We start from the raw sequence: 23727 nt of genomic DNA, 5'->3' as shown, positions 1-23727 counted from the left end.
ATTTTATATTAATACCTTATACTTTTCTGCAATTATCATATAAAGCTATATACTTAAATTCATGAAAAATCTAACAGAATTAATTAAATAATTAACTCCTAATTTATTTGCAATCTAAAAATGTGTTACCGAACAGTTTATTATAATGAAATTAGTATAAAGTTTTGCAATAATAATAGTTTTTCAAGTGATAATTTTGATAGCATAGTATTCTATGTATCAATCAAGCAAATAATCCAAAATATGGAAAAAGACTGCATCCAGACAACAACCGAGAAGCGATCCTTTAACGTCAATTAAAAGCTACGAACGCTTTGAGAGAGAACAAAGAACATTCCTTAGAATTTAGGTTGTTAAGTAATTCTTCACAGAATTTAAAAACTGTCATGACAACAACATTCATTTCATATAATTTAAATCTAGCTGGTTAAACTTCTCCATTAAATCTAATTATTTGATCACAGAATAAATTTCAATAATTACCTAATTAAATGTTGTCTAAATTTTACTAATCACCTTTAATTAATTTTAATTTTAAGTCTTAAAATTAAAAGCTTTTTTAAGCTTTTATTTTAAACGATTTTTTTCAGTTTTCTTTTTTACTTTTGATTTTTAATCAGAATTTATTATAAAATGCCAAGCTTTTAAAACTTAATAGGTTCAATGTAAATATAACATCTAAAAATCAATTCTACCTTTTTTTTTTTTAGCAAAAATGATGTTAAATGATAAGTTTTATTGAATATGAAAATTACTATGTGGTAGTTTTATCCAGAAACTATTCATCAAGATATGCTTTTTTTTATCTAGGGATATGCATTTCGGGCATTTTACCCTCCTCTTCAATCTAATTTCTTAAGAAATTCATATTTAACATTACATTAAATTAGTATTTTGTAACATTTAAATTCTTTTTCTACATTATGATTTACAGTAGAATTATTTCTACCCTTTTCTTTGTTTTCTATTATGACACTTAAAGATAGTTAAAATACACATCAAGTTCTTAAAATATTACAGTTTTGCAAAATTATTTCTATTTTGCAATAATGAAAGATGTGTATATAACTGCATCAATTTTATTGAATACACAAGTAAAAAATCCAGCAACGAGTTGATTAACTTTGCTGGCAACATTTGATGGCACTATCTGCTACGATATTTTATTATTAAAAACTTTTTATATTTTTAACTATTATAAAATGGCAAAATAATTAATTTTGAGGGTAGGGATGGGTTTTACAAAAAAGTTTTAAATGCTAATAATGAGTAAAATCACCATTAAGTCTGACCCTACTGGAGATACACATGACCTCCATTATCTCCCCACCTCTTCGACCTTTAATCACCAAAATTTAATCAATCCCCCTAATATACAAACCTCCCTGCAAAATTTCAGAATTTTCAACAAAATGCACAGGATTTATTAAGTTTCAAACAGGATGAACAAAATCATGCCCCCTCCACACCCCCCTACATACAGAAAAAAACCACAATTTTTTTTGCATTTCTCAACATTTCAAGGTCCCAATTCCAAAAATGAAAAAACTGGGGGTTCATTTTTTTTGACTGATTGCCATACTTTTCCTCTGTTATATGTTATGTAACAGTCAAGAAAGTAAAAATGGAATGAGTGGAAAAACTATTTTTCCCAAAAATTAATTAAATGTAATTTATTTTTTTTATAATAATTTTGTTTTCATGATTGCACTCATTAAACACGATAATTTCCAAAAATTATTAGTCAAAACTTAAGAATACTTGTTCATTTAATTATTATTACTTATAACAAATTTCTTAAATAGTTTTAGGCTACAGAGATTGATTCAGCATCCTTATAGTTAATTCAGGGTGCTTTCTTTCATAATTTCAAAGATTTCTGGATGTTTTGTCCCTTCAGATATGCTGTGCTTTAGATAAAATGTTTTAGGTATGTTTCATTAAGTTTAACTTCTACTTCCAGGTCAGAGGCATAGATGGATAGTTCTGTAACTGGCTTTCTTCTATCAATGGTATAACTATGCTCTTTCAGTCTATTAACTAGTATAGTGAGCAGTTGGGGCTCCTATGTATTTTAACTCTCTGTAATGAAATCTGTAGTCTCTGAGTGGAATTCTATATACCCTCAGGATTCTTATCCTTGACACCTTATACTTGTCATTTTGTAGAAACCTGTAAATCAGTATTTTTTCAACCTTTTTTTTTTTCATCTTGCGGCACACTTGAACTTATAATTAAATTTCCGCGGGGGGAAATCACATGATTTAAACTTGTGTGTGTAAATATTCTATCGTCATATTACTTGCCACTTAACCTAATTCCTTTTGTCTATATTCTTTGTGAATTATATAAAACAGTTTTGTTGTTCCTTAAAATAGCAGCAGGTTACAATTATAGTTATTTAAATTGACAATTTTCATTTACACAAGAAAAGCAATTAACATTAAGTCTTAATTTGCATTTAAAAGTGGAATGATAATTGCCTTTAGAAATAGCGGGACATTGGGCAGGTTACTAAGTTAAAATAATTTGAACTAAATATGAACAATTATGCTATAGATACATTTTTTGATTTAAAGAAAATTTCATTTTAAATAAAATAATCTGGTGCTGCACACATTATATATTCATAAGCAGAATTATTTTTTTTACTACATTATGTATATGTTTATTTATTATAACAATGAAAAACTTGTATAATCAATTTAGAAGTTTTATTTGACATGTACACTTATTGTTCTTTGGGCTTCTTTCAAAAATAATTTATTTAATAATCTTCAGAAATTTTCGCAGCACACCAGTCAAAAATCACTGCTGTACAGTACATGGTCAGGTTTTGGCAGAATAACATTCTTAAGTAGGAGGTCCATATGATTTCTCTGTGGACACCAGAGAGATCTTTGCTTTGGTGTGTATTTCATGATTTTTTGGTAGCTATGGCTGCTGGTTCCAGGCATGGTGGGTGTAAATTGTTATCAACTGTCATAAGCTTTCATGGGTATCCATGTCACTGCACATTCAATACACATTTATCACATACTTAAGGTGACATCAGCCAAGTAGTATAAAAAACTTGTTTAGACCTCTCTCAAATGAAGGTAAAGCCAAATTTTTTATTATGAGCATATATATAGTAATATGTTTTGAAAGATCAGTTTAATAAAAATGCAAATTTGTGGACTGATTAATCTCTATTACCATATTTTATTTTCTCAGTTATTTAACAAATGATCAAAGAGATGTCCATTTTCATCTAAACATCTAAGTAATCAAGTAACAAAGTTGCAATTAATGGACTGCTCCATTTCTATTATTATTTTTGCACATACATTGCTTATTCTCTGCTCCGTATCTTTGTCATGATCAATTGTTGAAACAAAACTTGATTTCTTTTATAAAAACCCCATAGGAAATAACCAATGGTGTTACGTTCTGTGACCTAAGTGGACATAAAATTGGTCCTCATGTTCAATCCATCATTCTCCAAACAATTGTTTAAATTCACTTTAAAAATTAATTCATAAATGAGGAGTTTCAAGTTATTAACTTGTAACTCCTCATGTAAAATATCTCATATATGTACACTAACATTTATCCAGATGAAAAAGTTCTCTCTCCAACATTGCACAAATATCTGCATATGGTGCATTAGTTCCATTTTAATATTTACATTAAAAAAAAACAAATTCATTTGGAAGAGGAACATATAAATTGCACAGTAGGTCCATGGCAACATACATTTTTCTCATCCCTTATGAGTGCAAGGATAATGGAATGGAATTGTTTTATGATAATTTAGCATAATGTACAAAGAATCTCTGCCTATAAAGGATAAAAATCAACATTGCATAAATTAATACAAAAATAATTACTTATACTTTGTTATAAAGCATGTTCAAAACAACCACTCATTCAGCGACAACATAAAGATGCAAACAATTGAGTGTGGCAATGTGGCTGACACTCAGCTGCAGAAAATGTCTAATTGCACATATGAGATTCAAGGGAAATTAAAGCAGTTCTGGAGAAATCTGCAATAATAAAATATAACAGCAGCTGTAAAAAAAATGAAGTAGCATCTTGGCTAAGCCTATAGATTTTAATTGGGAAATTTGCCAAAACGTGGGAATCTTGTTTTTAAGTGAACTTGAAATGTTCTTTACTTGTTACATACAGTGGTGATATTCGAAATATTTAACAAAGTGTTCACTAACAGAAAATTTTTCCTTAATTTTTTTTTTCACTCAAATGGTACATTAGCAACATTAGCGCAAAAACTGACCTTAAGATACCCAGATAAATAAAAAACATATATATTACACGCAATGATAAAACTGACATAACTACGTGGTAAGTCACGAACACCGACAAACAAAATGGAAGTTTTGGTTAGAAATAAATACAATACTTTTTCTTGCAATATATCTAATAATAGACAGATGTCGTCGTCTCTTGCAATACAATATCTTTTTTATTTTGCTGTTGATAGCCCGACATGTATTCTGCAGCTATCTTGTATTTTCTCGCACGCGTGGGATTGTGGGATCTCTGTCAGTGGATCTAGTTTCAAGAACTCTCTTGAGTCGGTTGAGATTGAAACGGTCAAGGAAGGTCGCACCAAGGCGAACAGGGTATAAGGCTCTAGTTTAGTAGTGTTACAGAGTATAATACGTATGTTTTAATATATCTTTTAAAAGAAACAAAACCACTGAGAAATGTTGTGTGTGTTTAACAAGGTTCAGAAAACTTTGAAAATGTTAACAACGGGTTCGGTGGGTTCGCACAGGTTTGGACCTGTGCAAACCCACTGAATATCACCACTGGTTACATAGCTACCTATTTACACAATTATACGATTGCAGTAGAGATGAATGGTTTCAATTATAGAACCACAGTTTCTATTGTTATGAAAAACTAAAACAGAATTTAAAAAAGAAAAAAAAAAAAATCAATTTTTATTTCAAAAAGGTTTTGTCACTAATGAGTGAAATTTCAGATTAGCTTGAATCAAAATTAAATATTCACCCATTCCCCATCTTTTTACTACTATTTACCTTTAACTGCTTTGTTGGAGTGTTTCTTAACATCAAAAATTAACAACCTCTCCCAAGTTCAGTCAAACCTCAGGTTACAAATGCCCGTTTACAAACAAAATTTTGAATGCCATATTTGCTCTGGTTGCCATACAATAACTCTATTTATAAACAAGCTACTCAGCAGAGCCAGCCACAAACAATCAGCTTCTTATACATCCTATGTTAAAGAAAGTCGACAGCCCAACTAATCAATGACAGGACTACTGATTCAGTAGTGGTGTTGAGATTCACCTCATGTCATTAGATGTAACAACACAACCTGCAATGACATTGTTATTCAAATTAGATTTCAACGTGCATGCAGGTAAGATACTACTTCCAATTTTCAATATGCCCCACAATTCAATTTACATCAAATTAATAAAATCCATGCTAATTGACACTTGCATAACATAAATGACATCCACAAATCCGTGTTTAAAGGTGCTTAACTCAAATTAAAATTAACAAAAATTTATTATTATAATATTAATTTTAGGTAGCCTGCTAATTAAAACTAAAAATAATTAAAACTCTGGGTGTTACACAAACTAAAAATAAAATCAAATCAATTTAAATATAATATTTCCAACAGTGTGGGTAAATTACTTGTCTGTCTTGATTGATTTGATTATATTTCATCCAGGCAGAATTGAATCTATCTATATTTATAGCATTTTGTAAAGTGTTAGTTTTGCTTTCTGTTGATGGTGATAGTACATTTTACTCTTAATATATACTGTACAGTATATAAAAAATAAATATCTATATAATATTATATTGCATATGTAGACATTTTAATAGATGAAATACAGCTAAAGAAGGAAAAAAAAAGAGGTTTTTGTTTTGGTGCCAGGAATGGATTAATCCATTTTACATTTTTTCTTGTGGGAAAATTTGTCTTGGTTTGAGAAGAAATCAGTTTCCGAACAACTTTTAGAAATGCATTAATTTCATAAACTGAGGTTTGACTGTACTTTCAGACTACTATGCCATCTTTAGGGGAATGCAACTGTAAAAATATAATTCTAGACTGTATAGTTCTAATTTAAATTCATTCCACTAAAAGATCCAAAACTTCAATGTTGCAACTATTCTAAAAAAAAAAATTAAACAGAATCTTTTGAAATTGACAATTAGTGCTCTCTAACCTTTTATTTCTAATAATCATTTCCATGACATGGGCAATGATTCTGAGTCCTTACTATTAATCATGTCTTTCCTTAAACATTCTTTATAAATCCACATCTTTTCTGCTTGATCTAAACCACTTTCTCTAAGCTCCTCTAGAATCTTTGTTCTCATCCATTTTATCTCCACAACTGTCTCATACACCAATTGATCTAAAACTATAGTGACCAAAACCTTTTCAATATCCTTTCTGTGTTTCTGGATCCTGGTCCCCAACAATTTTTTATGGCCTCTACATATAATTTCATTATGTTAGCTTCTCCTTTAATTAGTATATACATCATGGCCTTATCTCTTTTTTTGTTCTCTTTCATTTCTCAACTGATTGAACACACTACTATTCCTCTTAAAAACAATTTTTCTTTTCTGGACAGGTCTCTCTAGTATCTTGTATACATGGCTTGAAAGGTAACATATATAACACATTGAAACCAGCTTCTCTCTAGGAATGTTCTTTCTGCCGTTTTCCATCCTCTTTCTCCATTCTTAATTCTTTACACTAACCTCCTAAAACTCTCTCCAGACCCACAGTTTGGAAGAGATTAAAATTGCATTTCCCTAAAGTTCACTTCCATTTATATATGCTAACTCCTTGTTTAAAGTCTCTGTCTCCACATACTCCAAATATCCTCTCTATTAACAAAAGAACAGTATTAGAACACTAGAAACATTAAAGTTGTTTAGAACATTTAGTGAAACAAATTTAAATAAGAACTTGACATTCTAGAATTATTTTTTACAGACTAAAGTTGCATTCCCTTGAAGATAGGCATAGTAACTCCAAAGTACTTGAGAGATCATCAATTTTTAATATTAAGAACATCCCAACAAAGTAGTTAAAAGTAAATAATAATGTAAAGTTGGAGTTAATGATGTATTTTTAGAATTTCTGAAAGTTTAAAATAAGGCATTTTATTAAAAGTATCTTATCCTGTTATTAATCCATATTTTTGGAAAGCAATGTGATCTGAAAAGGGAAAAAATCATTTATTTATTATTCATTAATAAATCCTGTTACAAAATTATAAATTTATTAAAGTTTTTCCTTAATAAATATCCTGAACTCAAACATTTGTAAAAAAATGAATAAAAATTTAATCAGAAATTACCTTTCTTGTTACAAATTAAAGTGTTTAAATGAAAATTGAAAAATTGTAAATGGTACGAAGGGAATAATCATATCCTGAACAGCAGAACTTTTAGAAAATCAAATGTTTTTAGTCTATGTGACAGACCTTCTTTAGCACATGTAACTATTCTAAATTGAACATGAATTGTTAACTGTCAAACTAAACAGTGTATGTCATACTTTCAACAACTCTAGCTTCAAACATTAAATTCAAGAGAAATTTGACCCAGAATTCGAACAATGCTTCTACATTTGAAATGCATGCACAGAGAAAAATTGCACTCACTTTGTATTAAATACCATCTGTTGTGTTTCCAAGTTGTTTCTCACTCTCAATGTGAGAGCATCTCTTGCTGAAAGGAGAGTGGGTACCACAGCCATTTTATTTTTGTAAGAAACTGTTGAATAGCGATAGCTGTGAGAGCAGGAGCTTGTCATGATGAAACAACCAGTTCTGAGCTCTCCAAAGATCTGATCTTTTTCATCTGACATTTTCATGCAGGAGCCTCAAAGCATCCATGTAAAAATTTTCATTCATAGTTTGACCTTGTGAAACAAATTCTCAGAGAATAATTCCCTCCCTATTGAAAAAAAACAATGAGCATGTTCTTGAGATTGAATTTAACTTGATCTGCTTTCTTTGATCTGGGTGAACCACGATTTTTCTACTGAGTCGATTGTCGTTTTGTCTTGGGGTCATAGCCATAAATTCATATTTTGTCTCCTGTATTCACTTTTTTCCTGTTGCAGTCTTACCAAGTTTGAAACAAAATTTCACTCTCACACATTGTTCCTTAAAAGAATTCATTTTACAAAGCAATGAAAGTAACAAATTGGCAAAAACACGGATCTAATCTAAATAGCAAGAAACAAAAACTACATAAGATAATAGCACAAAATTTGGTGGGAAGATAAATAACAATGTCTATTACAAATCCTACTTTGTGGAAGTTCAGCACATGGCCAGCTGATTGTAGCATCATATCACCAGTCCTGAAACTTTTTGACTGCACTTTGTATATGCCTTAAAAATTTTCAGACAAGTTATTGGTCAGCTTAGATTCAAATGTTCATAAGCATGTACAGTAAAATCATTCAATTTCATGTTAATATTCCAATAGCTTGAATGTACTTTATCTGAAAATGGGATCTAATATCCTGAAAAATGCCTAATTTAATTAAATATTTAGACTGTTAATGCTTTTGAGTTTTCCTTTCTAATATCCACATTAAATGCGTCAATATAAAACAAGCTATTTATAATTCTATTCTTTTTTATTTTAATTGAAATACTACTATTATTTTACAAACTAGAAATTCTCCCGTCAAGCATGACGGAATACTTTTTATGAGAAAGTAGAGATTGAAGAATTGAGAAGAGTAGCTATTTCAAAAAATTCAAGAATAGTTGCTAATATTTCTACAAATTAAGTAGTTTATACTAGCTTGATGTTGTGATGCTGTTTTTACAGTCCTTGACAAAGCCATTCTTACTCTATGTTGCTCAAGTTAGACTTCATAGCCTTTAGGGGTCTCGGTTGTTCTTATTCTTTTAAATCTAGAATTTACCCAACCAATTTTACTCTTACACTTTCACTTAGACTCTTTTTTTTTTTTTTTGGACAAAATAGGGAGTCTTTTTAATTCCACATTGATAAAACAAAGATGAATTGTATATACATTAGTTACATGAGCAAAAACATTTTCTAAATAACAGGCTTGTTAGATCATTACTTCCAATTGCATAGTAGATCATCATGTTGTCACCATGAAAAGTTTTTTCAAAAACAATTTATTATAGAAGTGATACAATGAGGCTATCTTTTTTTTAAAGTTTAAATTTAACAAAGTAAATTTAAAATACATCATTTGCCAAAATTTTAAAAATGCAACTTAATTAAGGGAAATTCCCTTGTCAAACAAGAACTAAATGAGGTCACTGACATTACTGCAATGTAAGTGCTGTCACTGATCTGAAATTGATAAAATGTTTTTCTAGAGCAAAGTAAGTAACCTATACTTTGTCAGAACATAATGAATATAACCAAAATTTCATCCGAATTGGACAAAAATTGCAGGAGTGATAAGGAATTCACACACACATGACAGCTTTTATATTAGTAATAACAAGTTCATTCAAATAATAGCAAACAATTATTGCTTGCTATTATTTTAATTAACTTGTTATTTTGATTTAATTGACTTATCCGCTTTAAAACTAATTATTAGTTTCAAAAGATTCATTATTATAAAAATAAAATAAAACCAATTTAATAAAGTTTTCTATAAAAACAGGTTAAATTCAACAGACAGTTTTTTTTTTGTAAAAATCAATGTTTTTATTCATCCAATACTTAATATTTAATTTTGCTGTAATAGTTTAATTTTGAAACATATTAACAACATGTTTTTTAAATAAAAATATACTGGCTTCATAATTACAAAGCAGTTCTATATAAGTTTTTGAAAGCTTATATTAAAACTAACTTTAATTGATATATTATTAGTGAAATTCTTCTTGATGAAGTCATAAATATACCATCAGTTAAACTTACCTGTAATTGTTTTTCAACTTGAATAATCTTCCTACTGTATGTTTTGTCTGAACTTTTTTATAGCATACATACATAAATGTTTATATATATACTATTTTATTATATTACTATCATTATTTATGAAATTTAAATGTAATTTCTTTAGTGAAAACCAAAATATGAATATAAATGAGATAGTAACTAATATATAAATATCTCAAAGCCCAATATTTTTAGTAATAAGAAATATTTCTAGTAATATGCAATAATAGCCTGATTTAATCTGGTAATCATTTGGCATATTGATAGTAACTAATATCCATGGTATATTATATTAAAAAATTACATATATAAATTTGTCAAATCGGATAATTTATATATACTATTTTTAAATACTCATAATGTTGATAAAATAAACACTATTATGTTTAATTTTTTACCCATACCTTGGAACCCACACTGGTTGATTTAGTCCTTCTGTTTTTCCTGAAGGAGTGTTTTTCAGCTGCACACTTTTGCTATGCTGAATTGCTTTTTTAATTTCACGAATAGCTTCTGAAACCATCTCTCTCTTATACCTATCACTTTCCATAATAGGTTCTTCTGAATATTCTTGACTATAAGCAGTAAGACTAGGGCTTAATTCTACTTGTTTCTGAGCTGTAAATGAAAATACAATAATAAAAATTAAGAACTTTTTTCCAATTAAAAAAAAATTTATAATTTTATAAAATTAAAAAATATTTAGCATCAGCAATTAATTGATTCAGATGCCTTTTTAATGATAGTATCATACAACTTTTCACAAACTGACATACTAATTAATATTCATTGATTAATATAAAATGTTCATTATTGGTTTCAATTTAAAAAAATCTTTCTATACATTTCTACATTAACTTTATTTAAATTTTGATAAACATGAATGCTCAACACCATTGGATCTTAATTCAAATTGTAAGATTTTTTAAATAGCATTTCAAGATTACAATAAAAGAATTTAAGATACAAAGATAAAAATCTATGGGATTAAATATTCAATTAGATTAAAAAAAAGCTGGTGAGTAATCTTGCACAATTTTCCCAGCAGTCATATTTTATAAAGTAATGTGTGGTGTCATCTGTTATGATATTTTATTAAAAAAATAATTTTTATATTAATCATAATGAAAGAGCAAGCGGCTTATTTTTGAGAAGTAATACTGAGTTTTTAAAGAAATTGTAAATGCTAATAATGAGTAAAACTAAGTCTGACACTGCTCATAAGACACATGCTTTCCTCTATGACCTCATCACTTTAACTTTTAACTATCATAATTTAAAAGCCCCGTACACAGAAACAATCATGCTAAGTTTCCAAAAGTTTGGTTTATCCAATCCTGAGATAAAAAGCCAAATACATGATGCCATGTACTCATACACAAACTTTTGTAAGGTTTCTGTTTTTCATTTTTGAGTTCCTGTAGTGTCAAAATGTCGAGAAATGCAAAAACTGGGGAGGAATCAAAATTCAATCAATCACCAAAATTTCCCTATTTTATATTCTATAACAGCCAAGTAAGTTACATCAATAAAAAGCATGCTTGATGAGAGTTATTAACTGATTAGATCTGAATGTTTCATAAATTGTAAAAAAAGTATAGAAATTTGAAATATTCCTAATATAATATATTCATCTTAAATTTAATAAAACTGTAAAGAGCATTACTGCATTCTAGAAAAGTTATGTTTATTAAATGTCAAAAAAGTGCATACTGAGAATTTTTTTATTCCTTCTTTATGAAAACTAAAAATCATTTATCAGTACTATAAAAATACTTGAGTTTTACAATCATTTTGTGTTCATTGTCAAAACAATATTTGAAAATTAAATAATAAAATGCAGTAATATTTTATATACATACATATATATATCAACATCCCGATGCCTGATGTACTGATACTAATCCAAACTCTTGCCATAATTATTATTATTAATTTAGATAAGAGATGGCACCTAATGTCTACCTCTAGTACCAAATTACTTAGTATCTAATTATTAATTATAGAATAATAACCCAATTAATTATGAGTTTGGATTAGTAATACTGTACTTTAAAAAATACTTTAGTCATTAAATTATTATAATAATAATATAATACTATAATAAAATATTGCAATTGAAGAAAGCTAAGTAAATTTTATCACATTTATTCACATTAAACAAACAATTTAATGAGTCATAAAATGAAAATTTATAATCCTCAAAAAATATGGCAAAATTGTTTTGATAAGTTATGAACATTGAGTTTCAATTGTTTTTATAAGAAGCAAATATCTGTCTGCAGAAGAAATTTTGGGCAGTTCTTGTAAATTATCCTGTTTAATTTTGTAAAAAACAAAATGTTATTCAAAGTATATTTACATGAACATGACAAGCTTTCGCTTTTCAACTATTTTGTTTTTTTTACTGTAAAGTGAATTCGTACTGCAAAATTTTAAATGTGAACAGTATTATCCACTTTATTATAAAGGACCTGCTTGGGTGACATTTACTTACCTCAGTCGGTTGACAGAAGTATTTAAAAAAAAATTACTTTAAAAACCTGACAACTCTAGTGTTAGTATTTTGACTGGAAATTTGGGAAAGTATTTTTTTGTAGGCCATATCTTGAAAACAAAGTGGATTTTGAAAAAACCTTTATAGAAGATTTTAGGCTTATTTATGACTCTAGAATCTATCCATAAAATATTGGCACAGTTTGATTACAGCCTCTATATATATAGAAAAACATTTAACATACAGATATTAAAGAACTATTGTATCTCCTTATTTTAATTAATTAATTTTGGAGAAAATAGCAGCTAGATTTAGTACAATACATTAAGAATAAAGTGTCTCATTCATCTAAAGATTAAACATTTATTAATATCAGATATTGTATTTTATTATGTGAATATTCATTATAAAATAATAATAATTACAAAATTCAATTAACAAATTAATTTAATTGATTATCTGATACACAGATATGATGATGTGTTAAAAAAGGATGCCGATTATAAATGCATTAAACCAAAAAGGTTAACTTCAATCCCAAACGAGAAAATTACCTTCAAAATATTTTTCACATTCATTCTTAATTTATTCTAGAGAAAAAAAATCAATTCTAATTAAATAGTAAAAATACTTTAAGAATAATTTATACGAACATAACCATGTTATGATTAAAACTCAAACCACTGAATCAGCGTGTTATTCTAGTCTTCCAGCCAGATTACTTTGTTAAATGTGGCATAACATACCACAGCTTCTATTTTTAGCAAACAAAATTTAACTAAAGATATCTTAAAAGCTTGTTTACAAAATTCTAGATGAAAAATAGATTTCATTTTGTTTGTTTTTTAAAAAGTATTATAAATTAAATGTTTCAAAGAAAAAACAATAATAATAAATATAATTTTGAAATGTCTCCTCATTTAAAAACATTGAGAAATGTATAAGAATAAATAACTAATAATCATGTATGATATATTATACTTCTAAAATTTCAATAAAAAAATATAAAGTATATAAACAATTATAGTAAATAGTAAAATTATTAGGAAAATAAATTAGTTACTTGTTCATGTTGGTTTAAGTGAAATAACAAGTTTAAATTTTATTAACTATAAAATTTTAATATTAAAAATTGAATAATAAAATGTTTAAATTATCAATAATCTATTATGAAATTAACATTTTCTAATTTTAAATAAAATCAATTTTAGCCAACAAAGAAATAGCTTAAAGCTATATACGGTAGAACCTTGATTAACTGAGGTTCTGTATTATCCGAGGCAAAGCCACAAATAAACACACTTTTCTTTTATTGTAATTCATAAAAAAAAGGTTTAAAACAATAACATGTATTACAAAATGATTTGTTTATGTTACCTTTTATCATTTAACTTCAATGCAAGACAAATCATTCATATTAAAATGTTATTCTTAAAACTATTGTACTTATTAGCTGTAAAGTGATGTAAAAATTGTTCTTCTTACAATTAAATTCAATAAGGTACAAAAGAAGCTTAAAACTAATATATAAATCTTTTGTATTCATAATTTGTACTGTGGTATGTGTTGCCAACCAGCCAGCATTGGGCCAACTTGATCAGCAATCAATAAAAAATATTAAGTATCAGCAAAACACTTTAAAATATAAACAAAATTATATTTTAACTGAAAAAATATTATAAATTGTGTTTTTAATATTCAATAGGTTTACTTTTAATAATAAAACAACTTTCTCATTATAATTATGAAAGTTTTCATTACAATTCGTAGATGATGCTGTAATATATTAAATATTCAAGCATGATCGTAATTCTAAGTAAAAATACCTGTTTGCACAGGTTGACTGCCATTTTACATTTTAAAAATTGATTTTTCAAGACTGGCCTAGATATTTGTCTGATTCTTCTCCTCCTTGAAAAAAAAAATGTTCACACAATTGTACATTTAAAAAAACCTTGCTTTGAGTAAATGAATTCAAAAATTTAACTTTTGGTGATGGTGATATTTGTTTAGCTTATTGCATCCCTTGCCAATCATCATTCAGTGTTAATGCAATGGAATTAAAGCTTTTAAAGGCATGAAGAATGCAAGAAGCATGAAAAAAAGTGCATCACATTTACCTTCTTCCTCTCCTTCCCAGTCATCACATCAGCCAGCAAAGCCAGTTTCCACAGATGGCAACTCTAGTGTGTAAGCGTATGTATATGTGGATATAATAATATGTCTATTCAAATCTCAAATTCAAACCATTACCTTTGACTAAAATTAAGTTACTATTATACACATTAATGTTATATATATAGTTTCTACATCTTAAATTACATAACTTTGTAATATTACATTAAAATTCATCGATTATCAGTAGCACCAAGTTAAATAAGTAATTATTTAACTTAGATGGCATCATACGATTTACAGAAATGTCAAATTATCAGATTACAAAGATTTGAAATAATGAACAAATTTGAGCTTAGCAAACTTCAATATGAGCTGGTTAATCAATCAAATGATAGTTAACAAATTTGCTAGAACTGTTTAGTGTTGATTACATCAGCCAACAGTATTCAGCGGAATGCGAGTGTTGACACTATGAATGTTATAATGGAATGGATCATTATCAACAGACGTGAGTGAAGCAGAACATAGAGGACAATAAACAGGTCATTATAAACAACCACAACAATATTAATAAGAATTAGATATAAAACTCACACTAGAAAAAGTATAAATTTATACTCAGTTTAATGGTATGGTATATTGAAAATAAACTTCAGATCTCTTCAGCAATCAATATAAACTGCAAAATCTTACTGACTGAAAAGGTATTATGAAATTAACAATTAACTGTAAAAAAAATTTTAATAAGTTTTGAAATGATGAACTGTAATGTGAGATTACAAGATGAAGTGTCCATAGTAAGAGGATCAAAGGCATTATTCTACCTTTGCAGGAGGAATACTATAATAAAAAATCTGAACCTGAGATGAAAGGTCTTGAAAAACATTTTGTCCTTACATGTATTTGACTCCTATAATCTTGTATTTGTTGTTTTCTGTTTAGACTATTTAATATGAAGTCATTTATATCAAAATAAATTTTACAAATTATCAAAGCAAATACAAAACATGATATAATTTGTTCTGATGATAAGAGATTTCAGTTATGTGCAAACATCCAACAGTCTACATATATGAAGTTTTTTGCTGAAAAGTTTTAATATTGTAGTCAGTCTTACACATTACATTCATGAGAAACTTCATATTACACATAGTCACCTATCTGTGCTAAAAAAGTCAAAATTATTTTATAAAACCAGAAACCAACAATTCCAATTTGATCTGTTATGCAATAGCATTGATTAACCACTGACTGACTGAATCGAGCATTGATTGATTTTAAAGCTTTTACAATTTTTGACATTAGATAAAACTAGTCTCAAAATAATTTACTTGTTACAAAGACAGCATCACAAGACTTTGTTTTTAACATAGTTCAAAGGTGAATTCAAATCACGTAATCAAATGAAGATAAATTATAATGGCAGAGAATGTAGAAAATCCAATCTTATCAACAATTTTATCACTTGAAGTAGAGTGAAATGTCAATATGCTTTGAGTTGCTGAATTTTGAGATACCATGTTTTCTTTAGAAGTGACAAATTGGTAATATTTTAAAAATTATTCTATGCTTATTACACAATAAATACTAATTTTTCATGCCACAATTTCAGACTCATCTTTTCTTGCTTCTATTTCCAAGGTTTAGAAGTATTTAGGACTTACAAAATTTAAACTTCTGGCTGTCAATATTATACATACCAATTTCTGACTGTCATGCATATTAAAATTGACCATTGCTTGTCTGTACCACTCTAAACTTTACAGTAAGGCTATATGTCAGTCACCTTTACATAAAATAAAGTGTTATTTTCTCACTTTTTAAAGCTTTTTATCTTATATATATACTAGATTTTCATTAAGATCTTATAGATTCCATGATTAGAACATTCTGTATGTAGAAAACAGAAATAATTGATAACCTACCATTATGTATTTTTAATTAATTACAATAATTAACAAATTAATAAATCTGTAGAAACAAAATAAAAGAAATATTTATATAATTTATTAATAGCATAGGCTGTTAGTTTAACAAGCAGGAATAAATAATTTAACTTTTACTTTATTATTTAACAGATGAAAAATGAATCTGACATTGTGTTCTTTACGAACTCTCATTCATTGTTTATGTCACTATTAGTAGAAGAGAAATTAATGCTAAGCTTAAAAAAAAGCATTAAAGAACCAAAAATTTATTATAATTATTTCCAAAAGAAAAAAATCAGCCTAGAGCAAATCCCATGACCCTGCAGAAATGTTGCAATTATGATACCTAGATCTCCATCTGGTCTCCACTTCCAGAACTACTAATTTAGGTATAACCATACTAGTCACTCATCATGCCAACTGTGAATTATTTTAGCACCCATGGCCCTCAGCCAGCTATCACTTTAACCTAAGTGTGGAGTAGCCCAATAATGTAGCAGATAGTTTGGCATTTACTGATAAATCAGACTTGTAGATTTGTTTATATATATATATAATAAAAATTAATCTAATATTTTGTATATCTTTAATTTCCTGAATCTTTTACAGATAAATTAGTAATTAGAAATTTTAATATATATAATAATAGGAGATTAATATCTAAATAAATCATAGATTTTAGTGTTCCAATTTCCTTCCAAGTATAGAGATCCCTACACGATCATTTTTGATCCTATGTACAAACCACTGTTTTCCGATCTGTGAGGTGCAAGACTATTGCAAGGTGGTGTGCAGCTTTTACCAAATTATCATTTTTTAATACAAACAAACAAAAAGTCAAATCAATGTTGAAAAAATGAATCAGAAAAATAGTTATGTCTAATTCACAACCCTCATCCAAATGGCTTGGTTACGAATGCTAAAAATCCATCCACACTCTTGCCGAAACGTCTCGACAAGAGTCAAACCACAGCGAACAATATACTTTATTAATAAGGTATATTGTTTTGTAGGCATTTATCTTCAGTTTAAAAAATATAAAAATGGAAGATGGCAACTTAAAATTGTTGAAAACATTTGTTTATCTTATTAAATGCTACATTTTTGCTTGATTTTCTGGAATTTGTAAAGAAGTACTGACATATAGAATTTACAACTGACATTTTAATCTATTTTAAGAATACCAATAACAAAAATAAATGAAAACATATTCATGCCCCCAAGGTTAACTCAGTTTCTTCAACATTGTTGAAGATCTACAAAAAAGAGTAGACATGTTTCCAGATTTATAATATGTAACTTCTCATAGGCTTGCCTATCAACCTCTAATATCATTAATCACCAATTATCTGTTCTAAAATACTGAATAAATTCAAAACTTTAGATTTCCCAGAAACCTTAAAAAAATGAGTTAATATGTTCTTGCCCCAAGGTCTTCAAATATCAAAACAATCTAATTTCAACATATTGAAAAATGATAGTATGAAGAATTTTTATTTTATTTCAAGTTAATATTAAAGTACATCAATGTTTTATTTTCTTGTAAAAAAATNAAAATATCTGTATATATATTAAATGTAATGGCATTTTAATATTTTCACTGATATGTTTGACAAAAACTAATTTTTTTTACAGAAAATAAATAAGGAAAAAACTCATTATTACATTTTAATAATTTGTAATTAAACATAAAATTTTCAACAACATTTATTAAACAATAAATGTCTTCATAATTTGTCCTTTCTACACACCTCAGGTTGACGCTGTCGTAGAATTGTCGAATTACGATGATGATTATTGTTTATTTTATTGAATACTTTGTTTTATTCTCATCCTGAACATTTTATAAATTTTTAAATTTTATTCAAAATTTATAACACCACATTTTTGTATATATAATCCATAGAAAATGGCTAGCACAAAAATAAAACCATTGCATAACCTACCCCTGTATATCCTGTATACATATAGTAGTCACTGCTCCATACTTTCAAGTTCAAAACTGAAATTTAAAATCAGTATATAACTTGCCCAATCAAACAGTGCAAACAAAGTTTTAGAGGTTTAACACCTAAAATTTGGGAAAATTAAACAGCATATTGTATATAATTTATATTTATTTTGTGCCTATTTAGTTCTCCTTAGTCTAGCATATTACTTTATATATCTATATTGTAAAAATTAATACACTGTAAATCATCATCATCCTGAATTAAATAATATGTTTATTCTTACAAATTAAACTGTTATGGAAAAACAATATTTAAAAAAAATCCACCCTTTAAGAATCCTATGCAAACAGGCCTATACCCATTTATATTGTCTTTAAACACAGATAAACCACAGGTTATACATACAAAAATATAGTAAATGGCTAATTACCACTATTGCATTTAAATAAAAATAAGTTACTAACAATAAAACAGTGACTAACAAATACATATAAATAATTAATTTCTATACAAAATTACTTCCATTTGATTCTTGTAAAAAAATTTAATTAATTTTCTCACTTCAATTTCTAATTTACTATTCTAGTCAATACAGAAAAAATATTGGAAATAATACACGCATGACTTGCCACTATTTTCAAATATCATTGTAATGAGAATTATTAAATTAAAATTATGCAGTAATGTGATTTTGCATCCTTATCCATTATATTTAAATAACTTTAATTTTTGTGAAATGTCTACAACATTTTTGGTTTATTGATTTGGAAAACAAATCTGTTCTTTACCCAGTTGCTAACTCAAATTATTGTTGCTAAAATTATAAATTTTTATCAATTCTAGAATCAATGTGTTATTCATGACTAAAAAATTCTAGCTTCAAGTGAACTATAGTAATATTTCATTTTTTTTATTTAAGGCAAATCTCTTTCAATACTTTTCCTAAGACAAAAAAAAAAAGGAAATCAAATGAATAATACAATTTAAGTTGAGATCTCAAATTCCATTAGATCTTTTATTGATTGCCACTATAAAGCAGTAACATAAATTATCATAAGAAAAACATGTAATAATTTAAATATAAACATCTGTAAGCCAGATAGTTATAAATATATTAAAGCCAAATGATTGCCAGGTTAGATCAGGCTATGGTATATAACTGCTACTATTAATAAATAAACACTAAGTAATTTGGCCTATAGGTAGGTGTTAGGTGCCATCTTTTATTAAACTGAATAATTGTAATTAAATTAATATTTAATTAATTAATTTAGAAGAATCTGGAAGAAAAGAATCAGCCTGGAGCAGAACTTGACCCACCACTGCTACATACTGTACTGTGCAAATGCATCACCAGTTACTCTACCTGTACATCTGTCCAATTTTTGCTTCCAAAACTATTAATTTAGATATAACTAATACTGGTTACTCACTACACGCTTTTCTTCCAGCACCTTCTAAATAAATTAATATAATTAAATTAATATTTATTTAATTATTAAATTTAATAAGAGATGGCACCTAATGCCTACCTCTAGGCAAAATTACTTAGCGTTTAATTATTATTAATAGTAATATAGCCCAATCTAATCTGGCAATCATTTGGTTTAAATATATCAGTAATAATTTAAACTTCCACATCATGAAACTCTTTTCTACATTGCTGTAAAGTTACGCTTTAAAAAAATTATTATAATTACTAAATCAATTCCTGTATTATTGCACAAATTGAAAATTTAAAAAACATAAACATATAATGTAATAATAATATTCTTATAAACATATTTTTATCCGTATAAATTAAATACAATTTAAACAATAAGAACAACTGATTTGTAAATCAGTCGTTTATTGAATTGCAATTTTGAAATCGTCCGTCTATCTGTCCATCCTTCTTTAATCTCAAGAATGAAGTTATATGAAAATTGAAACCAGATATGAAAAGCTTAGAGCCAAAGACCCTGATTTACTATATATAAACCACTGATCTTGACCATAAGTCAATATATATTTAAAATTATAATATAATTAAAAATTGCAGCCAGGCATTGTGACAATGTCTCAACAAGTAATTGCTCATTCATAAAGTATCATAATCATAAATTTCATAAATCATAAATTTCAGAAAATTATTTGGATATTAATTTTTATACATAAAATGAAAATTACAACTGTAAAAAAACTGAATTATTAAATTATAAACTGCTTGTTTACATGTTAAGTAAACCGTAATTTAAATTTACTAATTATTTTTTCACCGACGTAACTGAACTTGAAAATGTTGAAAAATACATTTAAATTAAAAACAATATAATAAATAATAACTCAAATTTATCATTTAGAACTTTCCTTACAGCAACAGAAATACAAGTTATATTGTCATTACAATATTGAAACCTGTATAATATTTTCTCGTATAATTTTGAAGAAAAAAAAAACTATTTCTAAATATTTTTATATATGGTTATTAAAATATTTGCAAAAATTAGATTATCAAATTAATTATGTATATTATTTAATATTATTTAATCAATCTTATTTATTTTATTTTGATTTGAAAACAGAATAAATAAATTAAAAATCAATCATCCTGTAATTTTTTTTAGTTTCAATTTTGGATGATAGAGCATCTTGCTTAATATAATTTTATTTAATAAATACATATTACAATTGATTTTAAAATCAATTATAATATGTATTAAATAAAATTATTAAATAAAATTATTATTATTATTATTGTTAGCAATTATCAAAGAGATACATTCTTTCAAAATATGTCTAAAATATCTGTATATATATTAAATGTAATGGCATTTTAATATTTTCACTGATATGTTTAACAAAAACTAATTTTTTTTACAGAAAATAAATAAGGAAAAAACTCATTATTACATTTTAATAATTTGTAATTAAACATAAAATTTTCAACAACATTTATTAAACAATAAATGTCTTCATAATTTGTCCTTTCTACACACCTCAGGTTGACGCTGTCGTAGAATTGTCGAATTACGATGATGATTATTGTTTATTTTATTGAATACTTTGTTTTATTCTCATCCTGAACATTTTATAAATTTTTAAATTTTATTCAAAATTTATAACACCACATTTTTGTATATATAATCCATAGAAAATGGCTAGCACAAAAATAAAACCATTGCATAACCTACCCCTGTATATCCTGTATACATATAGTAGTCACTGCTCCATACTTTCAAGTTCAAAACTGAAATTTAAAATCAGTATATAACTTGCCCAATCAAACAGTGCAAACAAAGTTTTAGAGGTTTAACACCTAAAATTTGGGAAAATTAAACAGCATATTGTATATAATTTATATTTATTTTGTGCCTATTTAGTTCTCCTTAGTCTAGCATATTACTTTATATATCTATATTGTAAAAATTAATACACTGTAAATCATCATCATCCTGAATTAAATAATATGTTTATTCTTACAAATTAAACTGTTATGGAAAAACAATATTTAAAAAAAATCCACCCTTTAAGAATCCTATGCAAACAGGCCTATACCCATTTATATTGTCTTTAAACACAGATAAACCACAGGTTATACATACAAAAATATAGTAAATGGCTAATTACCACTATTGCATTTAAATAAAAATAAGTTACTAACAATAAAACAGTGACTAACAAATACATATAAATAATTAATTTCTATACAAAATTACTTCCATTTGATTTATCCAGCATAATACAAAATCGTATCCAAATAACAAAATTTCATAAGGCATTTATGACATTTTTTTCTTGTAAATAAATGGAAGTATTTAAATATAGCAGATATAATAGAATAGAAAACAAATTTAAAACTTATATGATGATTTACATTTAAAAACAATTCAAACATTTATCTTTCTTTTTATAATTAAGCATTCAATTTTCTTACTTTTTAGGTATATTTTCTGTAGAGATAATCAATTTAAAAAAAATAATAAGAAAAATTCAAACTTTAACTTTTCAGTTGAACAATTAGGCACTTTTTCCATAATTTGAAGACCAGAAAGCAATTATAACGTGGCAGATGTCACAATTATTATAACCATCACAACTGTTGTAACTCTAAAACTGAAGAAAATATTTGATTTATAAAAGGATGTATTAAATTCCTTTAAAATTTATATTTCGCAATTTATTCTTTTCATCTCTTATATTAAAATAGTACTATCGATAAGTTAATATTGAAATGGCTTTGATAAAATAACTAATAGTAATGGATTTATTTTTTAAAAGACCAGAACCATTATAACATCTAGTATTTTATTACAAAAAAAAAAGCAGCAGCAAATAAGTTAATCATCATTGTAACTGTTGTAAGGTTATACAGTAAACATTAATAAAAGTAGAATATTTCATTATAAAAACTTCTACAGCTGTCAATTTAAACTATGATACAGCAAACAAAAAAATAAAATAAAAACAGCAGCAGCAGCATTATTATAATAAATACAAATATGGGAATTTTGTATTGATTCCATATGTTTTGTGCTGTTTCTAATAGATATAAAAGACTAACATCTTTGAAAAATTCTCTCTATTAAATAAATGTTTTCATGTAACAAAAAGCGAACACTTTTTCTGAAAACTGCACTTGTCATAAACTACAGTACTACTACTCAAACCTTTAAAAATGCAGTATAATTTTAATTTTCAAACATTTTCGGTCATCTTAAATGAACTTCAGGATAGAAATAAATAAATTTCAATTTAAAAAATGAACAAAAGCTTTCTTTCTTAAATCGAAATTTACATATAAAACCTTAAAAATTAATAAATAAAAACCACTTAAATAAACAATTAATAAATTACTAATTTTTTATATAGAGACTCTTATCAAATTCGAAATATATTGGGTTGTTCGGAAAGTAAGTTCGTTTTTTCCATGGAAAAAAAACAATATTTTTATAATAAATAAATATTTTATTGAATTATATATTGACCATTTTGGTCAAATATCTGTTTTCATCGTTTCTGGTAGTAACATGATTTCACATTCATAAAAGTTTTGATCGTTGCTTACAAAAAACTGATCCAAGTCATTTTTGACATTGTCATTTCAAGTAAATGTCTTACAGTTAAAAAAAAATTTGTATAGACCGAAACAAGTAATAATCCGAGTGTGGTCAATCTGGCGAATATGGTTGGTGTGATAGCAGGTCCCATCTAAGTTATAACAGTTTCTGACGAGTTACCAAACTTGTGTGAAATTTGACATTATCATGGTAAAACACTAC

The 23727-nt window shown here is 26.7% G+C and overlaps 1 protein-coding gene across 1 annotated transcript in view; it reads right to left on the bottom strand.

The window, feature by feature from the left end:
- The window catches only part of LOC111634166, a 153483-nt gene that overhangs the window by 66101 nt on the left and 63655 nt on the right, over positions 1–23727 (bottom strand). The window contains exon 4 of the mRNA XM_023378870.1: positions 10376–10589. Coding sequence (XP_023234638.1) covers positions 10376–10589 — 214 coding nt within the window. The remainder of the gene's footprint in view (positions 1–10375; positions 10590–23727) is intronic.

This window comes from Centruroides sculpturatus, unplaced genomic scaffold (assembly GCF_000671375.1).
Source record: "Centruroides sculpturatus isolate CEXI.00-Female unplaced genomic scaffold, Cexi_2.0 scaffold922, whole genome shotgun sequence".
Classification (NCBI taxonomy): domain Eukaryota; kingdom Metazoa; phylum Arthropoda; class Arachnida; order Scorpiones; family Buthidae; genus Centruroides; species Centruroides sculpturatus.
This window is presented reverse-complemented; position numbering and strand designations above follow the sequence as displayed.